The 19,600-nt window shown below is 41.8% G+C and overlaps 2 protein-coding genes across 4 annotated transcripts in view; one reads left to right on the forward strand and one right to left on the reverse strand.

Annotated features, from left to right (window-relative positions):
- Positions 1-247: 247 nt before the first annotated feature.
- Positions 248-16,287, forward strand: RB195_005177 (uncharacterized protein; the record flags this gene model as incomplete). 2 transcript variants are annotated; one of them, XM_064177520.1, is made up of 25 exons in its annotated part: positions 248-287; positions 520-610; positions 3,494-3,660; positions 3,743-3,885; positions 3,947-4,024; positions 4,080-4,165; positions 7,414-7,480; positions 7,542-7,738; positions 9,005-9,110; positions 9,182-9,259; positions 9,448-9,595; positions 9,650-10,110; positions 11,490-11,708; positions 11,777-11,890; positions 11,959-12,081; positions 12,151-12,285; positions 12,470-12,571; positions 12,628-12,846; positions 12,898-13,062; positions 13,168-13,251; positions 13,319-13,426; positions 15,506-15,673; positions 15,830-16,000; positions 16,085-16,150; positions 16,204-16,287. In XM_064177520.1, the coding sequence occupies 25 exons, from the start codon at positions 248-250 to the stop codon at positions 16,285-16,287; spliced, it is 3,420 nt and encodes a 1,139-aa protein (XP_064034645.1). The 2 variants fall into 2 exon arrangements, with proteins under 2 accessions (XP_064034645.1, XP_064034644.1); XM_064177519.1 differs by having other exon boundaries at positions 9,448-10,110.
- Positions 16,288-16,913: 626 nt separating this feature from the next.
- The window catches only part of RB195_005178 (uncharacterized protein), a gene marked incomplete at both ends in the record, with an annotated part of 52,828 nt that continues 50,141 nt past the window's right edge, over positions 16,914-19,600 (reverse strand). For both annotated transcript variants that reach the window (XM_064177522.1, XM_013443410.2), the window contains 5 exons: positions 16,914-17,009; positions 18,798-18,895; positions 18,978-19,105; positions 19,233-19,392; positions 19,457-19,552. In XM_064177522.1, coding sequence (XP_064034646.1) covers positions 16,914-17,009; positions 18,798-18,895; positions 18,978-19,105; positions 19,233-19,392; positions 19,457-19,552 — 578 coding nt within the window. The remainder of the gene's footprint in view (positions 17,010-18,797; positions 18,896-18,977; positions 19,106-19,232; positions 19,393-19,456; positions 19,553-19,600) is intronic.

Consider the following 19,600-nt stretch of genomic DNA (forward strand, 5'->3'; position numbering starts at 1 on the left):
GCAGGGATCAAGGTGAGACCTTCGCAAGGACCACTCACCGCTGCAGTCCGAATGAAACGCCGCGCAGCTTCGAACGCCGTAGCTTACGCAATAGCAGAGTGCGTCAGATTGTTTTGAACTGACTACAACGCACAAGCGATCTACTGTTATCTTTGTGTAACCGTTGCTAACTTGCTAATCGACGGAGAATTCGCAATGAGTTCATCGATTTAAATGAATAGTTGTGTTTTAGACTTTCTCCACAGTTATGGTACAGCCGAAGCAGCCGCCTAGAAAAATCTATGCGGGTAAGTTCGGTTTTGTTTATCCGTACCCGAGGGATCTTGTGCGCTCAGTCTCATTCAAGAAAAAAAACGTTTGCAATGTTTCGTTCATCCTTTTTTCTGCAAAATTTAAATGACAGTGCACGTCTGCTAATCGGAAATTTTCACTCCATAATTAAATTGGAAGTATCATCACATTTAAAGTTTTCTAGTGATGGGAAGCTCTTCATTTTAGCGATATTTACCTGCTATTTAGGCATTGGAGATTTGGAGGAGTTTATGGAGAAAGCGAGTCCACGTACGAAAGCCCTGTTGAGAAAAGAGTGTAGTGTGATGCTACAGTGCAGGTGCGACCACTTTTTCATTCAGTGGTTATTTTACCTATGATAGTTGCTCGAGTTGCTCATAAATGAAATAAAGAAGTGCGAGCACATCATAACTGTAGATTCGCCTTCTGAGGAAGTGTTTGGCGCAACTTGATTAGGGGGTAGTCACTGTTTCTACTATACTGTAGAATACTGCTTGAAATTCCTGGTATTCATGTATTCGTCCACTTAGAGACATTGGCTATAAGAAAAGTTTGGTCATTGTTGGTTATCTGAGCCTTCATTATATCCAACGATTTTACTTCTGCACTTTGCCTTCTTCGGCCGAGAGAGCACAGGATCAAGTTTCTCTCAAGAAAGGGATAAGTCAAAACAACTTGAATCTTAATGCAGCTTTGTAAGTAACTGTCCTCGAAGCGGTAAACCAGTCCGTGCGGAGTTAGTAGTAATGGCCCAACGTCGATAGCTGGGTCTACCGTGCCGCTTCGAGCGCAGCCGCTTGCACAACCGCGAACTTCAGATAGTTTTTATTTGAGCGCATGTGTAAGCTAGAAAACCAGAGTATTTCTGCCACTTCTCAGAGTACTTTCCGATTTTGCATTTTAAACAAAAAATGTTAAGGGAGCAATTTTAAAACAAACTTGACTTAAGGATGTTTTGGTTCTTCAATTCATTCCTATGGAGCAGTTTTTGACATGATAGTTTGTCACGCTCATAGTTTGTGTTACTGTTTGTATAATACTGCCAAAACGGCATGAAGCACAGTGCAGTTCCGGAAGCAACGCGATGGAGAAAATTGGACACTCCACCGCACCGCTTCGAGCATAGCCGCTTACGCAACTGTATTGTGCTTCATGTCGTTTTGACCTAAATGTAAACACTAATATTTTGTGGGGTTTTGTATCGAAATAACCGATCAACATTCATGGTTCCATTGCTTGCACACTGATGTTGCTTGACTTTGCTGCTGTTGAAAAGTCAGGACATTTAATTCAACTGTGTCTTCGATTTATGCTTTACTTCCGGCGACACACAAGCAGGCTTAAGTATGAAAGGTTCTAATACTTTTCGTCTTTAGTCAAAACAATAAGGAAGAAAGAATTTATAAATTCGCAGAGTCGTGTGAAACCCTGTATCAAGCTAAAAACTCGACTTCTCGTAAAAAACAATGAACAGATGTCTCCTTTCTGAGGAAGGCATAATGTTTATTTGTTTAAAAAATTAGAATTATCTTCTAGACCTAGTACATTCAGCCACATCCACAATTATTTTCGCAAAACAGGACACAATTATCCAGTTCTTTAATTTTATGTCGCCGTCACTACTGGCTGCAATCTACCGAACTGTGTAAACTTTGTGTTGTTGTACTGAAAGTTTCGCACAAAGCAGGAATTCTTAGGCCCATTTTTTTGCGAGACAGTCAGTTCAAAACAACGTTGAGCTATGGAAGTTGTGTAATGGGACCTATAGTTTGGTCAAAAGCACGACATGAAGCACGAGCAGTTGCGTAAGCGGCTGCGCTCGAAGCGGTGCGGTGGAGCGTAGCGGATGAGATCGTATAGGGATTCTCGTTACCGCCACCCATTTCTGCAGTTCGTAAGGTCCCACATCGATTCCAACCGCTGTCTCCACCGCATCGCTTTGAGCGCAGCCGCTTACGCAGCTATTCATACTTCATGGCGTTTTGACCCGTATGCTGTAAGAATGACCGCATGCATATTTCCAGCATGCTTTCGGTCGTTTTGACGTAGCTGTAAATATTATCCACTTCTTGGATTTTATGTCGCTCTCATAAGCTCTCATTATTAACATAAATTTATTGGAAGCTTAAGAGAGCGAAAATAAATTATCTCAATCTCCTACTGTGGAGTTTGGCAAAATTTTGCAAAGATTTCATATACTAATAATTCTTGAGTAGACAAATGTATTTAGCTCACTGCTCAAGATACTTTAAGCCCTCCTTCCTCTTTCTTTCTCTTTCCGGGCTCCGTCCCGTACGCCTTGGTTTTTAGATGATGCTACCCCAGTGGTCGCAGCGATACGGAGGCCTCGACCAACCAATGATACTTCTGTTTTGGAATTAGTCCACCACCTTTTGATGTTATTGGCCTGTTCCTGAAGATCGTTTGAAGTCGCTTTGGGATTGGCTTAAAAGTGCACTTTTTAAGGTTAGCGTGGCAGAGCATAGAGCGTGGAGTCGCATTCTGCTGGATACATGCCATTTTTGATAATTGTTGACATATTTGTTCCGTGCTGGACAGCGTTCACGTAGAAACTTTGAAACCTTCCCGTACATTGTTCAGTTTATCTCATTCAAACATGTCTGCTCATTTAAAACCATGAGTAAATGAAATCTGTGCAAGACGTTATAGACTAGCTGTATTTTAGATACACCAGGGTACCGGGATCCTTTTTTTAAAGCTTGTCATTGACCATTTGCGGTACGGTACATCTGCTAGAGTACTAATAAAACACGTTGCGTTTTTCTAGGCATAGATGTATCATCGCTAATGGACACATGCCAGCAGTTTCTAAGCGATCCTTTGCACTATCTTTAAGGCCGTCAAACAAAGTATATGTGCATGCCGACGTTGGCAGGAAAAAGCAACAACCACTCTTGGTTCTCTTTTTCGATACTATTCCTGCGTCAACGTCGGCCATTTTGCGATGTTCTTACGCGCTGTCTCATAAGTTTCTCAATCGCATGCGTTTGTATAAGACGCAACTGAGGTTTGACAGTAGCTTAACTTGTCTATCATTGTTATACAAACACTCCAAGAATCGCACATTTCACATTTCTGCGAGTTTAAAACACTTTTTCCACAATTTCCTCTTTCCACTTTTCATTGCTTCTTTTCTGATGGAGAACCTAAATGAATTGAACTTAGATGATCAACTTTTTAGGTGCTGCACGAACATCTTCCGCTGTGTCTCTAATTTCGTACTACATAAGCTGAAATACTGCCAAAATGAGTACGCCAATACTTGCAAACCAATCGTGCGCTCTGTTGTTAGAGCCGTTGACGCAAAACAGCATTCCAACCCCACCTCAAGAGGGGAGTTTACTTCAGGTCAGTAACGATAAAACCCCCTTAACTGATGCTGCTCTTTCTCCTAGTCTTTTACTTCCAATTATTGCTGTGCTGATTACAGTTACAACTAAGTACCATGGGCTGCCAGTTAGCTCCTTGAGACATCAGAGTCTGAAGACATTCGTACCTATCCGACGGACTAACATTGTACGCTGTTTGATGAACAAAGCTTCTTTAGATGAAGCGATTTTGGCCGGAAATGTGGTGATTATTTCTTATTTCTTCTGGGTATCAAGTCTTCTCGGTTTTGGAAATCCTCTTTAAGGAAACGACAGATCTAACCACTCTTCCTAGATTTCGCAGACAAGTCACTGTGCTTCCATCAAAGGATGGTCACACAGCGGTTTGAACTTTCATCTAATTTCAACACTTACATTAAAGAGTAGTATGGTTTTTAGTGTTACGTCGAAGCTCCTCAGGTCACTGTGAAAGAGCCCGATCCAGATAAGGTACTCTTGGTGGTTCCTCAGGATCTTTCAGTGCAGTAAGTTGCAGATGTTATGAATTGAAGGACACTAGAAAAAGTATATTGGATACGGACGTTGGTCTTCGATTCAACTTCAGTTCTTGCTAGTAATATTCCTTCGTGAATTTTTCAAGGATCGTAGCGGATCATAGAGGTTAGAGTCGAGTGGGGACTTATGCTGACACCTCTCATCCTTTCTTCGCAGCCGTTCGCAATGGTCCCACCTCGATTACAACCGCTATCTCCACCGCGTCGCTTGAACCACAGCCGCTTACGCAACTGCATCGTGCTCCATGTCGTTTTGATTCGACTATAGGATTTCCTGAGACCCTGATAGATAGAACTAACTCAGCACTGATATTACCTTCAAAGTTAGAAAGTTATGTTACGATTAGAAAGCGATCGTTCAAATGCGAGTTAGTGCAACGAGGTTACGTCACTACACTTCACCATTTGTTCACATCAATAAATGCTCACATGGATACACTTGTAAGTATTTCGCGGAGCTAAGTCCTGTAAACTCGTACATGGTGCGCTTTCTTCACTACATCTCAATCTACTCAATCAATCCAATTTTTACCACGCTAGTGTTGTTTCAAGCGAATGATCCCAACTCAATTTTGCACAGTATGTATCGTGGCTCGGTAAGATCCATAATGATCTAAGTGAGTGTTTTTATCGGGAGCATATTTTTTGAGCCCCTCAAATTATCGCAAGGGAACGTTGGATCTGAACTTGTTTACCCTCATTCAACCTTGCTTGATTATGGTCCAGTCTGTCAGATTAAAAGTGTAAGTTGCTGCAGTCCGTTGGTTTCTAGTACTGAAATTCAGATGCACATTTGAAAGGTCTGGAGAACTGTCGGTCACTAGCGACTTCTAATCAACCGTTAGCATTGCACCCTTTAAGAATTTTTGTAACTTCTGTATAATTGTGATGTGCCATAACTTATAATGACCTTAACGAGTTCCACACTCTTGTCGAAAGGCTGCACGAGGCGAGAGGTTGCATGCAACAGGAGGCGCTGACTTGTTTGATTCGATTCTAGGCTCGAAAAATTTCGAAGGAAGCTCTCTCGCGAAGAAACATCTCCATTTCTGCCTAGCTGAGAATTGCCATTTGTCGCTTCCTTTTCTCGGGTAGAACAATGTGGAACGGCGTGGGAAAGCTACTAAGGCGGCTGAAGTGTTTTCCAGGTGAGGACTTGTCCTTGACGTCCGTGACAGGTATGCTCTACTTTCCTCAAGATGTGGGGCACGTCGGGCGTACTTATATGCTCCATTATACTCCAGCATCCTACTATTGGCTTTTATGCTCTTGCTGCTACGAGAGGGCAGAAGTTAAATGGCTGGTGCTCGCCAACCGTCCTTATATTCATCCACTAGATCTAGCTGTAGGTCGATCAGCGAACTCTCAACGACTCCGTTGACAGTGTTGAAAACATTCGGATATCTCTTCTCCTGGCGCTTCATAGTAAAATATAGACTTTTCTCGCGTTTTCCTTGTTCTTCGTTTTCGACATCCGTTCGTTCTCACGATCACGTTTCACCTGACAAAGCAACTCCCTTCTCTCCTGCTTCTCCTGGCTAAGATCATCAGTACTGCTGGCGACACATAGGTAGCTGATCGTATCTTCGCAGATTTAGAACTCAACTCCTTCCTCGGTTGTAAAACCGGAAGCGTTTTTTCAGCATACTGAATGAATGCTGGTGCTGGAACGTGGAAGCATACATGTGATTGTTGGAATCGCTGCTCCCCTTCACTTTTCGATAGTTGGCGAAAGGACTTTTTTGGGCGGTTGGGGAAGGGATTCTTATCACTTGAGCTATATCCAATTATCCAGGCCATCTCCACCCGGGGTCCGGCTTCTCCCTATCGCAGTCACGTGCTCAACCAAACGATTTAACTTGTCCGTCGAATGCTTTGCGAGGTGAAATGTTTTTCGAAGTTTATTGGATTTTTGTCCAAGTCTCCTTTTTGCATTCGCATCAACATCACATTAACGACAATCACCACCTGCTGGTGTTAGTATCTTGCACATCAACCTATCGAGTTCATCAGAGAGGAGATCCTTGTTATAGTATTTGGTGGTAGTTCCTTGTTATGGCATTTGGTGGTATAACTGCAGAGGACTCAAACTCTGGGTTGTAGGTGCGTTAGAACCAGTTGTACAGATACCCATCGTTACGACATTGATCAAAACTCCGCCAGATTTTTGTAGTCATTCCTCAAAGCTATTGAACGGCCTAGTACTTGTCTCAGCATCGCCACAACAGATGGTAGAGTGTTCTATAATGGTGATGGAGCTACCTCTGTTGCGTGTTCCCTGCAATGCTGCAAACGATACATACAGATATCGCAGTAGTCCGGACAAAGTTGGAGTTCACTCGACCGGTAGTTCAATGTTACGAGACGGATGTTTACTGCTAAAGATTCCATGTTTACTCATTTGACCTATCAGGGTATGGGCTCCAGCAGTCTGTTGAACCACAGAACCTTTTTGTAACTTTTGAGCAACTTCCAACATGTAGCTGCAAGTTATATAGCTTATCCGTGTAGGGAGCGTATACTCAAATGGTTGCGTTCAGTACAAGCAGGGTCACCGCAAGCAGGTAGCAGTCAGACTTGTATACACAACTCCTCGAGGTATAAAGGATAAGTGTTTGGCGTTAATCAATCCGCTTGGATTGCACCATCGCGTTCACTTCAATTCAGAACTGTTTGACGTGTATGAACACGTAAATAGCTAACCTCTTATCGACTGCGCTACACTACCCCAGAGTTTCACACATAGTATATATATATACACATATATATTATATATTATATATATATATATATATATATATATATATATATAGTATATATTACCCCACGTGAAAATTCTTCATTGATCTTTCTTTTCAAGATGCCCGCCACGGATTAGTACATATAATACAACCGATATAACGATACCTGAATATATTGGTGGAGCTAAAGCTCAAGCTGGGTTAAAGTTAATATAAAGACATCTCGATGGTTGTCTGACAACTTGTATTAACAGCAGCCACAGCGGCGCTGTCTTAGAAAGTAGTATCTTACTGTGTCAGCGCATTAAAAAAGTGGTGTAAAGCGTTTCGTTATTCGAAATGAATTGTTGTAAGCGCTCTGCTTAGTTGCGGAGCTGCGAATATATATATATATATATATTTATATATATTTATATTTATCTGTCTAAACATAGTGACTCGATCGCCTTCATACTTGCTGAGTACTTTTTTGCACAGATATCGTAACATGAGCCTCAGAAGACGTATGGCGCAACCTGTTGCGAGGAAGGTTACCATCGATGAAGTGTGTCTCATTCTTGCGAACATTTCAAAAACATTCCCTTTCTATGCGAGATGATGTTCAGGCACAATGTGTGGATCGTATGAATATGTTCGTTGACATAGACCCAAATGAGTGTCGTTGCCTGGATTCGAAATGCAGTGAAATACGTCCGTTCAAGGATATTTTCGTACTAGCTTATCATGTTTCCGTGAAGCACTGTTGCAAGATTCCTCCACGCAATGTCTTGCCCTGCATGATGTGTGCGAAAAATTTTGTTACGTGAGTCTCTTGGGCATAATCTTAGTCTTTAACTTTCAATTTTCTGAAGGTGATGTCAAACGAAAGTCGGCCGAAATGAAAATCAATGACAGTCTTGCTGCCGCAGTTAGATTGCAACTAGTACATCCATGCCAGAAGTGGGGTTGTGTTATAGATTGTGGGATCTGGAGTTGTTTTGCTCATTTCTATTTAGCTGTCTCATTTCTATTTAAAAGACGGAGTGGAAGACTCCGTTCCTTTTTTTACGAAGATTTGTGCTTTGTTGCTTTTAATAAGATCAAAATTAGTTTATCGAATCAAGCTGCTCTGTCAAAGGACGTAAACCGACTTCGCATTTTCAGTTGAACTGTTGCGAAACGAGCATATTTTTTTGCGACGTAGCACAAATTTTTCTGCACATGCTGCCGTTTGCCTCAACCTTTATTGGTTAGGCAAAAGTCTCCCTATTTTTACACACACCAGATGAGAAGAAAAAGTAAAGGTGGAGGAGACGCAGGTGACGAAAAATTGTGAAGGAACTGTTGGTCAAATAAAAAGGGGCTCGAAATTCACACCTGTTATCAGAAAAAGGGCGGATCTGTTTAAAAATGAGATCGAGTCAGGATGAGCACGGAAGACCTTTTGTCGACACTTTCGAATAGTAGACTCACATTCGGTATTTCTCTTGGAATAGTAAATCACCGTCGACTAACCGACTCCAACACTGTGAGTCACTGCGAAAAAGGGGAGCTCTAGGTTGGTTGCTCTATGTTTCTGAGTATGTAAGCCGTAGCTTCAGTCAGGATGCATGGTTGTGCAGTCATTTTATATTTTATACTTTTAATTCGTTGTATTTAATTATAATTTAATAACTTTAATTTTTTTGGTTGGATTTTTCGATTTTTTTTTTTTTTTATAACTTTTAATTAGGGGAGCAAAACAAATTAGCGGTGGAAATTGCTTGTAGTACTGCGTATTGTCCCGGAAAGGGCTTGTTGGAACATAGAGTTGGTTTGGTTGACGCAAAATGGGATTAGAAAGGCCAAAAAAGCTAGTTGAGCTTCTTTTTGTATTTCGCACTTAACACGTCAACAATCTGATCCGAACTCTGAAGTTGATAGCGACTGGTATTTTTGCGCCCTTTCACTGGAGTATTGAAATACTTCAGAGTTTATATCCCTGAATGATAAGTTACCCTTCATACACGTATACTTAAAATAATATATTTAATACAGTAGCATTATATATAACACTATTTTGTACGATTGGAATAACTAATTTATTCAGATGGGAAACGTATTACGCTCATATACTGAAGAAACATGACAAGGTACGAAAGTCTCATCAGCTTTTTCGCGAGAACGAGGTGAAGAAACGTGGAAGAAAACCGAAAGTGATTCTCAGTGAAATAATGCGAATTTGGTTACAGTACACGAAGATACGACAGAAAATCTAGGGTTTTAGAGCAGCGACAGGTGCGGCAGAAGCATGAGTCCGATTGCTAACGGTAGAAGTCGTGATAAACAGGACGCTGAAGCAGAAGTGCGTTTGCTTTTTGCAGAACTGTTTCCCTTTGAACACTATGTTCACGTAAAGTGTTGTTTGTGATCACAAGTTTGATTAACTCTATTTCGTTTCACGCATTGTCCTTTCGTGAAATGAAAACGGTAAGAATTCTTTTAGGTTGATTCCTATAATACATTTTGCATAAATATTCACCGTTGTTATAGAAAAGTGCAGCTGTTCGGAATGCGGTGAAGTCTGTGCTAAACAGTGCAATCGAGAATGCTATTGTATCGAATAGGAACTTGGTGGATGCCAAAAACATGGCTGAGTTTTGCAAAGGACGTTTCAAAGCACAAGGAAAAAAACTTGATAGTGTAATCACGAAGCTTCTGGAGAGAAACTTACATCTCAATCAGAATCGCACAGGAGTGAAACGAAATGGGTCAGTGACTCGACAATACAGTGAGGCTATACCTTTCAAAAACAAGCAAATTTCGTCCGACACTGAGTATTCTGCTGAGAAAAGAATTGCGAATGAAGTCATTGACCTATGTTTCGGGCATGATGAAGGTGGAGGTGCTACGAATGCGGAACGTCCACCCAACACATCTACAGAACATGAAGAGGTTGAAAGTTCGATAAACCCCGTCCGTGCTTCCACAAGTGTGGATACAGATCCAGGTGATCTTTCGCAAAGCAAACCAAAGCAACCTATGACGAAGAAGATGTCAACGTCCCCGTTCCATGGTGATTTCATTCCCATTTCCGATGATGACGATATCGATGTTGATGTGTGCAGCAACGCAGCTTCTGAAACTATTGATGTGGTTGGTTATGATGCTCCCTCGACGAAAACTGGAATTAAAGCCGAGAAGGAAGAAGAGGAGGTACGTCCCAACCATCTTATTACATCTAAATTCTATATTTGTTCTATATTCACTAAAGTATTGCTACTGAAGGCAGGCTTTGTAATATGGCTACGGAAAATAAAAATTACCTGCTTCTTTTGCTGGGAGAAAATATCAGAAAATGCTAGCTCGCTCTAATTGCCAAAATCGCGCAGAATGCGCGACTTTTTATTTGCTTGTTAACAATCGCTGCGTATCCCTTACCACGGTTTATTGGTCTGGGTTGAGGGCAGGCAGGGCAAAACAATAAAAAGTACGTACATAGCACATAGCAAAACACGGATGTGTCGGCAGCAACTCAGAGGCCATTCGAGTCTTTCAGTTTCTGCAGAACTACCGGAGCTGTTTTCTGCCGCAGCTCCTGTAGACCAAAATGTTGTGTCGAATACTGTAAAGTTTGGTTGTTCTCTTTTACATCCTCAGAAGATCAAAATGTGGAGATCAATGGAGACTCTTGTCTTGGTGAGAGCTGGTACTTAAGACCATATGTGTCGGCAAGATAAGTGACCAATTATCGACTCGCACTTGATTGTCTATGATGGATATAACGATGGTGTACCGAAGTACATTGATAGCCACTTCATTCTTTGGGAAGATTCGTTTTCATCTCTCGGCGACAGAGGAATGGATTTTTACAGCGATATGATAAATTGTTGTTATTTCTTAAGTCAATGTTAAGGTCTTCTAAGTAAAGAAGTGGCTTAATTCTGTTAGTAGAACTAATGTAAACCTCATTCAGTTTCTTTTGATGAAAAACCCCTCAATATATTCTGGTGACGAATGTTTCTATCTTTGTGCGGACAGTTTTACACAGCCAATCTAGACTAAGATCACTACATGAGGAACGAAAACATGAAAATAAGGCTTAGATTTGTTTGAAAGGAATTAGGACGTTAAAGGCAGCATATGGTGACTCTGTCGTGGTGAGAAAAAAAAGCCGGAAAAAGCTTGAGATGAGGTTGTAGATTGTGGGATCCAGACTAGTACCACTCATCTCTCCCTGACGTTCTTGAAGAACGGTGTGGAAGACGTCTCTTTTTGCGACGATTTCGGTTGCAACACCCCATCCTTGGGCACACGCCGTATCCAAGTGCGAGCGGTCTTCTCGCCAGACTATTCGAGTGAAACTTATGAATAGGCTGCTGAGTGGACCAAAATGTGTGCATAAAGGAGCGTTATAACGTACCTAAAGCTACCTAGGAACTAAAGCTGTTCTTACCCCGTTTTTGCGATGATTGCGTAGAGATGAACGGAACTATCCCGGATAGTTTTTTTCCGCGAAAATTCCCTCACCACGTTAGATTCGTGGTATGCTGTCTTGAAAAGTTGAATACATGATGTAGTAGAGAGTTTTGTAGGTAAGTGACAATTGGGATGGGATTTCGACAAAGGTGTGCGTGAATGGGGTTGACGATGAGGATGTCGATCAGTGCTCGACGGAAGGTGCTCGATCTTCACTGTTTGCCGACTTCTGCCCTCAAGAGTACGACATTCTTGATGCTGTTGACGAAATGGGTCCGACTGTGCAATCAGTTTATTTGTGTGGAGATGAAGATATGAATCTGGAATGTCTTGCGGTGACTACTACCGAGTTTTCGAAAGTTTTTTCTCGAATATAACACTTTTACGGTTTGATACTTTTCAGGATGACAATGACAGTGTTGATAACCTGTCCACAACCGTTATGCCGAAGACATCTACCAGTTCTGGAAGTGCGGATGGACGTCGTTCATCCTTAAGATCAGAATTTTCAGACGAGGTGTATTTGGTGTTTGGAATTTGTCGATCTGAATATACTCAAGACATGAAGCGGATTTTATTTGACAGTCTGACATCAAGAGTGAGGAAAACGCCGCTGAGGATGACGGTAGTATGCTTCAGTCCACTTGCGACCAACATCCTAAACACACTGTTTCCGGTGACGGTTTTCAGAAATCACAAGACATTTCTGTGAGTAGCTCCTCGTGAAATTTAATAACAATCCTCAGTCCATGTATCCCTTACAATTTAATTTTCAAGGAAGTTCAAGAAGTTCGAGTGACCAACGGCTCACTAGTTGAAGGTAATAGTGCACAGTCATACGTCTTGCCAGCACCGCTGGCTAATTTCTCACCCTTGAAGTACCAAAATTATGTGTTGCAACCTTCTGCAGAGGTAATTTCCATGTTTTTTTCCTCTCACACCTCAAGTTTTTCTAACGATGTCATTTATTTTTTATAATAAACGTTTTCGTCTTCCTGCAAATTTGAAACAAGTTTCAACCATGCGCAGCGCAAAATTTCTGGTTTTTCACAGTGTTTTATGCTCTAATAAGCAATATCTTTAATTGTCTGAATAGAAATGCCAACATATGAATAATTCCGAGAGCACTGTTACTTATGACAAGGCGGACAAGGTGCAGTTGTCTCCTACTAAAGCAGCCTTCGACAGAATTTTACAGGTATGTTGAGGTTTGAATAACGGAGATTCTTTATCCACTAAATGCTTTATTTTCAGGTTATACCATGTCCTCCCTCCTTTCGAGAAGCATCGCTTTTCTCTACGAGACAACAGAATTCCATTATATCGCCCTTGAAACGATCGCGAAACCTGGATGAAACGCATGAGCACGCTGCTAAGCGTGGAGTTGGGACTCCTGCTCCTGTCACGTACTCGGGTGCAGCTTTATCCCCAATGAAACCGTTCCAGAACTATCGTTTTCTGTCGCAGTTGAATGTTAGTCATCCTGCTCCTCTTGTGCTTCCTTAATAACACTCTCAACTTCAGGATCCGCAGTTAAAAGGCAATGTGTCTGAACACTTTCCATCGAAGGGTGCGCTGCCCGTTGAACGCAGGCAAAGATGCGATGGAAGAACGGATGAAGGAGGTCGCGAAGACGAAGTTGCTGCCGAAGTTGCAGACGCAACCGCACTTCCGCCACGACTACAAAGGGTGGAATTCTAATTCTCCATTGATTTCTGTTTTTCTTCTGAGTTTATACTCTTTCTATAATCTGACATTATTTTTCTATATCTGAAAGATATTTTTGACTTACAGTGCCAGAGGTCGAGGCGTTTACCCGCGCGTTATCGAGATGGTGATTACGTGTGCTTACTCAACGACAGTGAGGGTGGCGATGAAGTATGTTGTTGCAGGTGTTGAATTTTCAGTTTTTGTAGTAAAGTCAGCAATATATGCCATTTTGAAGAGTGCGCCTACTCTGCAGAAGGAAGTTTTCAAATCAAATAATCGATTGCCAGCGGCTTCCCCTGGTGCTGATACCTGTCGTGAGAGTGATGGATCGAACAAAATGCAGGTTTAGAGTTTCATCCTAGTTGTAGTTCATGTGCATTTTTCTTACAAGGAAAATTCGAGTTTTATTGGCACCTATACTCACTTTGGTGTTCGGATTGCACGAGGGGAACAGTAAAGCTTCCATTTTTCAAGAGCATCATAAGAACTTCGCTAAGAAATCGGTGCATCGTGTCCGTTGTACTTTTTCTACCTCGCGGGTCCAAGTCATTTATGTATAACAGTATATCACGTGTCCATCTCACCTTATTTGGCTTTCCTTCGCAAATGTGTTATGTGATCTGCGCTAACATAGATCTTTTACTTGCAGTCAGGTATCAATTAACTACATACTTGGTACTCTTCTGCACTTCCCACATATGCTCGGCTCTGAGATAAGCCCGTCAACACGTTCATTTCCCATTCTAGGCGCAGGTGAATCATTAGGATATACTCGTTCCGTTGAAAGTGCATGATTTTTCATGAACATCTTTCTTCCAAAATCGTTGCATCACGTGTTCTTGTTCTTTGATCTTTTTACATCGTGGAGTCTTGCTGGATCGAGAGCGAGGCAACATTCTCAGTTCTGCACTCACTTGTGTGAGGGTGTTAATGCAGGTCGTCGTGCTGTTTCTTCATTGGTTCTTGGGATTCGATGGTACTCATTCTTTCCCAACTTCATTGAGTCCAGATTTACTTCTAGATAGTTCACAAGTTGCTCATGTACTTTATGAATAGCTAGAGTTCCATTCCCCGGTTTGCGTCTCGGGATTAAACACATGCCGGGCTCTGATTAGTATAGGATAGCTGGTCCTCGTGTTCTTGTTTTCCACACAAAAGACACCTTCGAAGTTCCCTTGCTTTTCTTACGGATCTAAACAGGTGCTGTTAGTAAAGTATTTGATTTTGTCCTTGCTAGAGTTCATCCTGTGCGTGGCCATTTGTTTTGAGGCTAAACCATTTACTGGTTAGGTGTTTCGATCCCTAATAATTTCTTAAGTTTTTCTCTTCTTTGTTGCATATGTGGGCAGTTTTTTCTTGGAACCGTTTCACAGTAGAAGCATGTGAAACTTTTCTTTGATATAATGCCATATCTCCATTTCTGTATTGAAATACGTCCCGACTATTGAAGTCACTAGGCGTTGAATAGTTCTGGTATGTAGTTCTTTAGGTGTTCCACAGCCATCGTATAGGTGTTACCGCTGACTTCGGATTGCTACCTTGCACTGCTTCGGCTTTCGCGCTTCGGCTTGCATGATACTATGTATATATCTTATTTGCAAGGTCCATATGTTCTGGTCAAAACGACATGAAAGTCGGTGCAGTTGCCTAAGCACCTGCGCTCGAAGCGATGCAATAGAACTAGCGGTTGGGATCGAGGTAAAATCATCGCGAAGTGCAGCGCCTAGTACTAACTAACAAGGTCCCCCTCGATCATTAGCGCTATGCTTTCATTGTACCGCTTCGACCGCGGCCGCTTACGCATTTGCGCCGAGCTTGATGTTTTGAGCTGTTGACCTGGTCATTCGTCTTCCTCGGGTGCACAAAGTTTGCAGACACTCTAAAAACGTATCCATAGACATATCTTTCTGCCTGTCTTTGGTACTAAAGCAGAACCAAGTTTTGTTCGGATGCTTCTCATTCAAGAGATATAAAAACTGTAGATGATAATTCTTAGATTTGTCGCGTGGACAAATCTGAGGCGTTTTACTGTCGAGCTCAACTGCAGCGTCTGCGTTCGTCTTCAGTGCTCTACCTCAATTTTTTTTCCAGCTTCAAGGTTCTTCTTAGTTTTTCACGTAGATGATGAAGTCCTCCTTATCTTTCCTGCGTAGATCCCTGGTTCGATTCTTGATGGTACACTCCATGTTCTTGAACGGATCGTTTCAAGTCCTGAGTCGATCGGATGCACAATTTACTGGTTCGGTTATTGGGGTAATAACTGAGAATGCTAAAATATATTGCACTGAAGTGGTAAATTTTCCTTTCGCACGAGATCGTGTTTTTTTTAAGTACAATGACGATGTAAAAGGGTGTGTACAACGTTGTCGTTGTCGCATTTGATGCAGTCATCGATGTTTGCAATTATTTACAGCTGATTTAGATAGCTGATGAATGTCTGAGCGACTACAAAGATCTGTCTTCTAGTCAGTTTAGTCTTATTGGAACTAGATGGAATAAGGTTTTCGCTTCGCTCCGACCTGTAGTTTCTTCGTATCCGAAGGGAGCGCAGTTTTGCGGCGACTGCGGTTGTGTCTGCACTTCGCTTGAGGTACGTATTATACAAGAGCTGATTACGCTGCTGATGTGTTTTTCATGGTGCTCACAGTAGAGGTACTTACTATCTAAACACTTTGCTCAAGATTAGCGACTGTTGTCCCAATTTTTTTTTTCTAAAAAAAACTACATAATTTAAAAGTGTATCTAGGCGGCTCGGCGTCACGTTTTGTCACATATTCGCCTTGTTCGCTTCGTCTGTAAACTTTGCGGAGTTGGAGCTTTTTTTGCAACTGACCTTCGTACACATCTCATGAATGGTCTTTGTGAATATATTCGCTCAGCACCTCAGAAGTTCATTCCACTGACTAGTGCGGTTCAGGTTTGTAGTGTTAGCTGTCATTAACTGGTGTTATTTTATACGAATCTTTCGATAAAACTGTGCTTCCAATAATACCTGCTGTAGGCCGACTCTCTTTGTAAAGATGCTGACAAAAATAATCCTGGAGGTGTGGTGCTTTTCGAGGGAGAGGTGAGTTTCCTGCACTTTTTAGAATTCTAGGATCATTGGAGTTGTCGTTCTAGAGTCAAGTAGTATCCTCGGAAAACATAAACGTACACAAGCCTGATCCGAAAATCGAAGCTAAAATCCTGCAGCGTTGCTTTTGATTCGATGCTAATCGTTACTATAGTATCTCCATATTTATCATATCGTTTTGTAATTTGCATGCTGTGTTCCCAGTGTTTGTTCCTTAGTACATAATGTGTAAGCGTTAAATGTTAATTTGTACACCTACTTTCCGCCATAATTCGAGCATGGATAATTTACAAGCTGAAATTACTGTAATCTAAGGTTAGAATGTTTTTTTTTTGTCTTCAATCGAATTCAGATCGTAATAACTATTATATGGATTTATTATACAATATAGAAGGCACTGAAATAGCAAATTTCGCAGAAATATTTCTAACCAATATAACTGTTTCCTCTGTTAAAAACATACAGTTATTGATTTTGGTCACCATTGAACTCTTAATCTACTTCAACAAAAAAAAACCCTTTGTAAAATAAATACAAAGAAAGCTGGAAAGTACAGAAAGTGATTGTCTGCTTATGTAATTCATGCGACAGACCGCCTATGTACCTATAAAGAGAATCACTGGTTTCAATACACGTATGTGACTGTGCAATAGTTGCACTAGACAACTCCCCGCAATACACTAGGTCAACTGAATATTCGACCAGTTATAGTGTGGCTCTTGGAAAACACTCGAACGTCTACATCGTTGCGTCACTATCACCGGCTGATGTTCTGACTGCTTGCTGACGCCGCCAACGTACTTTCCGTCTCGTGTCGACATTCCGATTTGAGACGTACAAAATCGCGAGCAACCTGGAATTCAAAGTACATAAAGAACGACCTGATCGTGTTGGTACTCGTTCGTGTCGTGCCATTTCATTTCCAATGGAGGGAGAAAACTGAATGAATGGAAGAGTGGATAAGAGGGACAGGAGCATGAATGTGACGAGCGAAGGGGAGAATAAGAGAGGACTGCGTGAGATGGAAGGAAGGGCAGGATAGGACAGGAGGTGCACGCGGGCATCGAAGAGGAGATCAGATCGCAGACCATCTGTTAAAATCCTACTGCCAGTACATTGGTGGACCCTGTGTTGGTTTATGAGTTGTTCTTTTGCGTCACCTAGCCTTTTTGTCCCCTCCGCTCGCCTGTCCTCTACTTCTCGGCACCGCATCCAAAGTCACTCGTCTCATTTATGAGATTATGAGATGTACGGAAGATAATTATGATGGACGAACTCTCAGACCATTTGCAAAAACTGTAGTGCCACTGTTCTCAGGTTCTGGACGTTGGATGAAATCTCATACTGCGTCATTCATTAGATAACCTGATACAGGGCAACAAGAAAGTCGAATGGCTGGATGGATAACGAGCTCCTATGGAGTGGAAGAGTGGAGGCTCAAGACCGGCGGTGGTAGAAAGTGATCGATTGTGCCAAAAAGAGTGAGTAACGGAAAGAAACAACATGCAAGGGAATAGTGCATGAGAGATCAGGTTCGAGTGCTATAATATTATTAGTTCTGGCAGATGGTTTCAGATCCCATCCGTCATAAATGGGCCATAGAGCTGTACGGCTCAATGGATGACTCACTCATCATCAATTCATGTTGAGTTGTGAGTAAGGGTAAGCATTGTGTGTGATAATGAGCAAAGGGGAGGCTGAGAGCACGCAAGAGTGAGAGAGTGAGAGCTGTGAAAAAGGGTCGTGAAGCAACTTTTAACAGAGTACTCAAAGGGAAGTCAAACTAATCTGCCGCAGTATTCAAAAAAAAAAACAAAAAAAATAATGTACGGTTGAAGATTCGCTTGCGACATGATGAATGCATTAACTCCAACTCTGGGAGGAGCTTAATAAGTGGCAGTTACACTTGTTATCCGAACAAGTGTTCACCAAACAAGTGTTGAGTTGCATGACCCTCAAATTGGCGAAGATTTCGGGTGCTTTCTTTAATCAGTTCTCTTCAAGAAAATGGTGGAAGATCTATGAAAGATCACAGACAGAAACGAACAGACAGATCACTGCACCGAAAGAAAAGACAGGAGTGAAATCTGTAGCAATCTTGGCCATTAATTCTTATAACTGCGTTTGAGATCGATTTAGTCCTAAGCTTCGCAGAAGGCTAAAGAATCTCTACCCTGTATAGGAGGGATGAGGTAAAAAATTGATAACTATGGTGATTATTGGCAACGCAGGGTATCAATATGTATTGCGGTGCCTAAGGAGACGGAGTAGATAGAGTCCAAGGAGAACAAAGTCCGTCCGAACAGCCTCATCCTTCTTCCTTTGAATGTCTAGTTTGTAACGACAATTTTCCGTTTAAACGAAAGTACACGGAATCACATTCAGAGCCTTACATCGAAATTTTTACGAGTACTTTCTATCTTTAAGTTTCGTTCAATTGCTTATGATTGGAATTGGTGTGTGCGCCGGGAGAGCTCCAGCGAGCAAAAGAGTAAGCTTCAGTTGTACATGTCTTGTGGAGTGTTGACAAGTTCATGCCAAATTTCTCTGCTAGAAGATGGACAAACATACTCCAGTGATGTAGGTGCGATTGAATTCCTCTCTTATATCAAATGAGAACCAACTGTAAACAGTAGCATACCTCATCGGTTTGCCTTTGGCTCAGTATCCTCAACAAAATTAAACCCGTTTCGTCAATGTGTAAACGCTGGCCCAGCTGCACCCACATCGCACATGAACCTAAAATAAGATTTTTCTCGATCAGAAGCGAGAAACCATAATCAAAAAATTATTCGGTGACATGAACGGAATAGTAGATCACCTTGTTCAACGACATTTGCCAGCTGAAGGACACCAACACCAACGATGCGATCTTCCCGCGCAAAACAGTAGTCTTTCACTTGGAACATCAACTCGTAGTGTTCTGGCTCTCCTTCATTCCCGAGGAAGCTACAAAATTCTCATTAGCGCTCATTAAACACGATATGACCTCATAAGTTTATTTTGTTCCTAACAGATGCTATAAGACCATAAGATCAACTGTTTTGAGGTAAGAAAATGGGGTAGTATGACTCACAAGTGGAATGTCTCGTTGAACTTGGGTGCCCAGTTGCCGGGTTTGCTCTTCGTGGCCATCTTTCGTTTCTTGTCGGAAAGGTGTGGTCCCACTAAGTGCACTTCAACGAATGGTTTGAAAACAGAAGACGTCTGCCAGCGTAGGTCATTTGCCGCCAGTACTGAAGGCGGAATAATATTGCAAATTCCTTTTTGAGTTTAACCTATCCTCTTTATCAAACTTACTCTTAACAGTGACTTTCTGTTCTCCAGTGCCAGGATGACTGAAGAGATCCACTTGCACGCTAACCTCACCGACCGGCTGCTCTTGTGACGGTAAATCTGCAAGCGAGGCGTATAAAGGGTTCATTTGGAATTTGCCAGGAGACG

Source organism: Necator americanus, chromosome I, assembly GCF_031761385.1.
Source record: "Necator americanus strain Aroian chromosome I, whole genome shotgun sequence".
NCBI classification, from domain to species: Eukaryota; Metazoa; Nematoda; class Chromadorea; order Rhabditida; family Ancylostomatidae; genus Necator; species Necator americanus.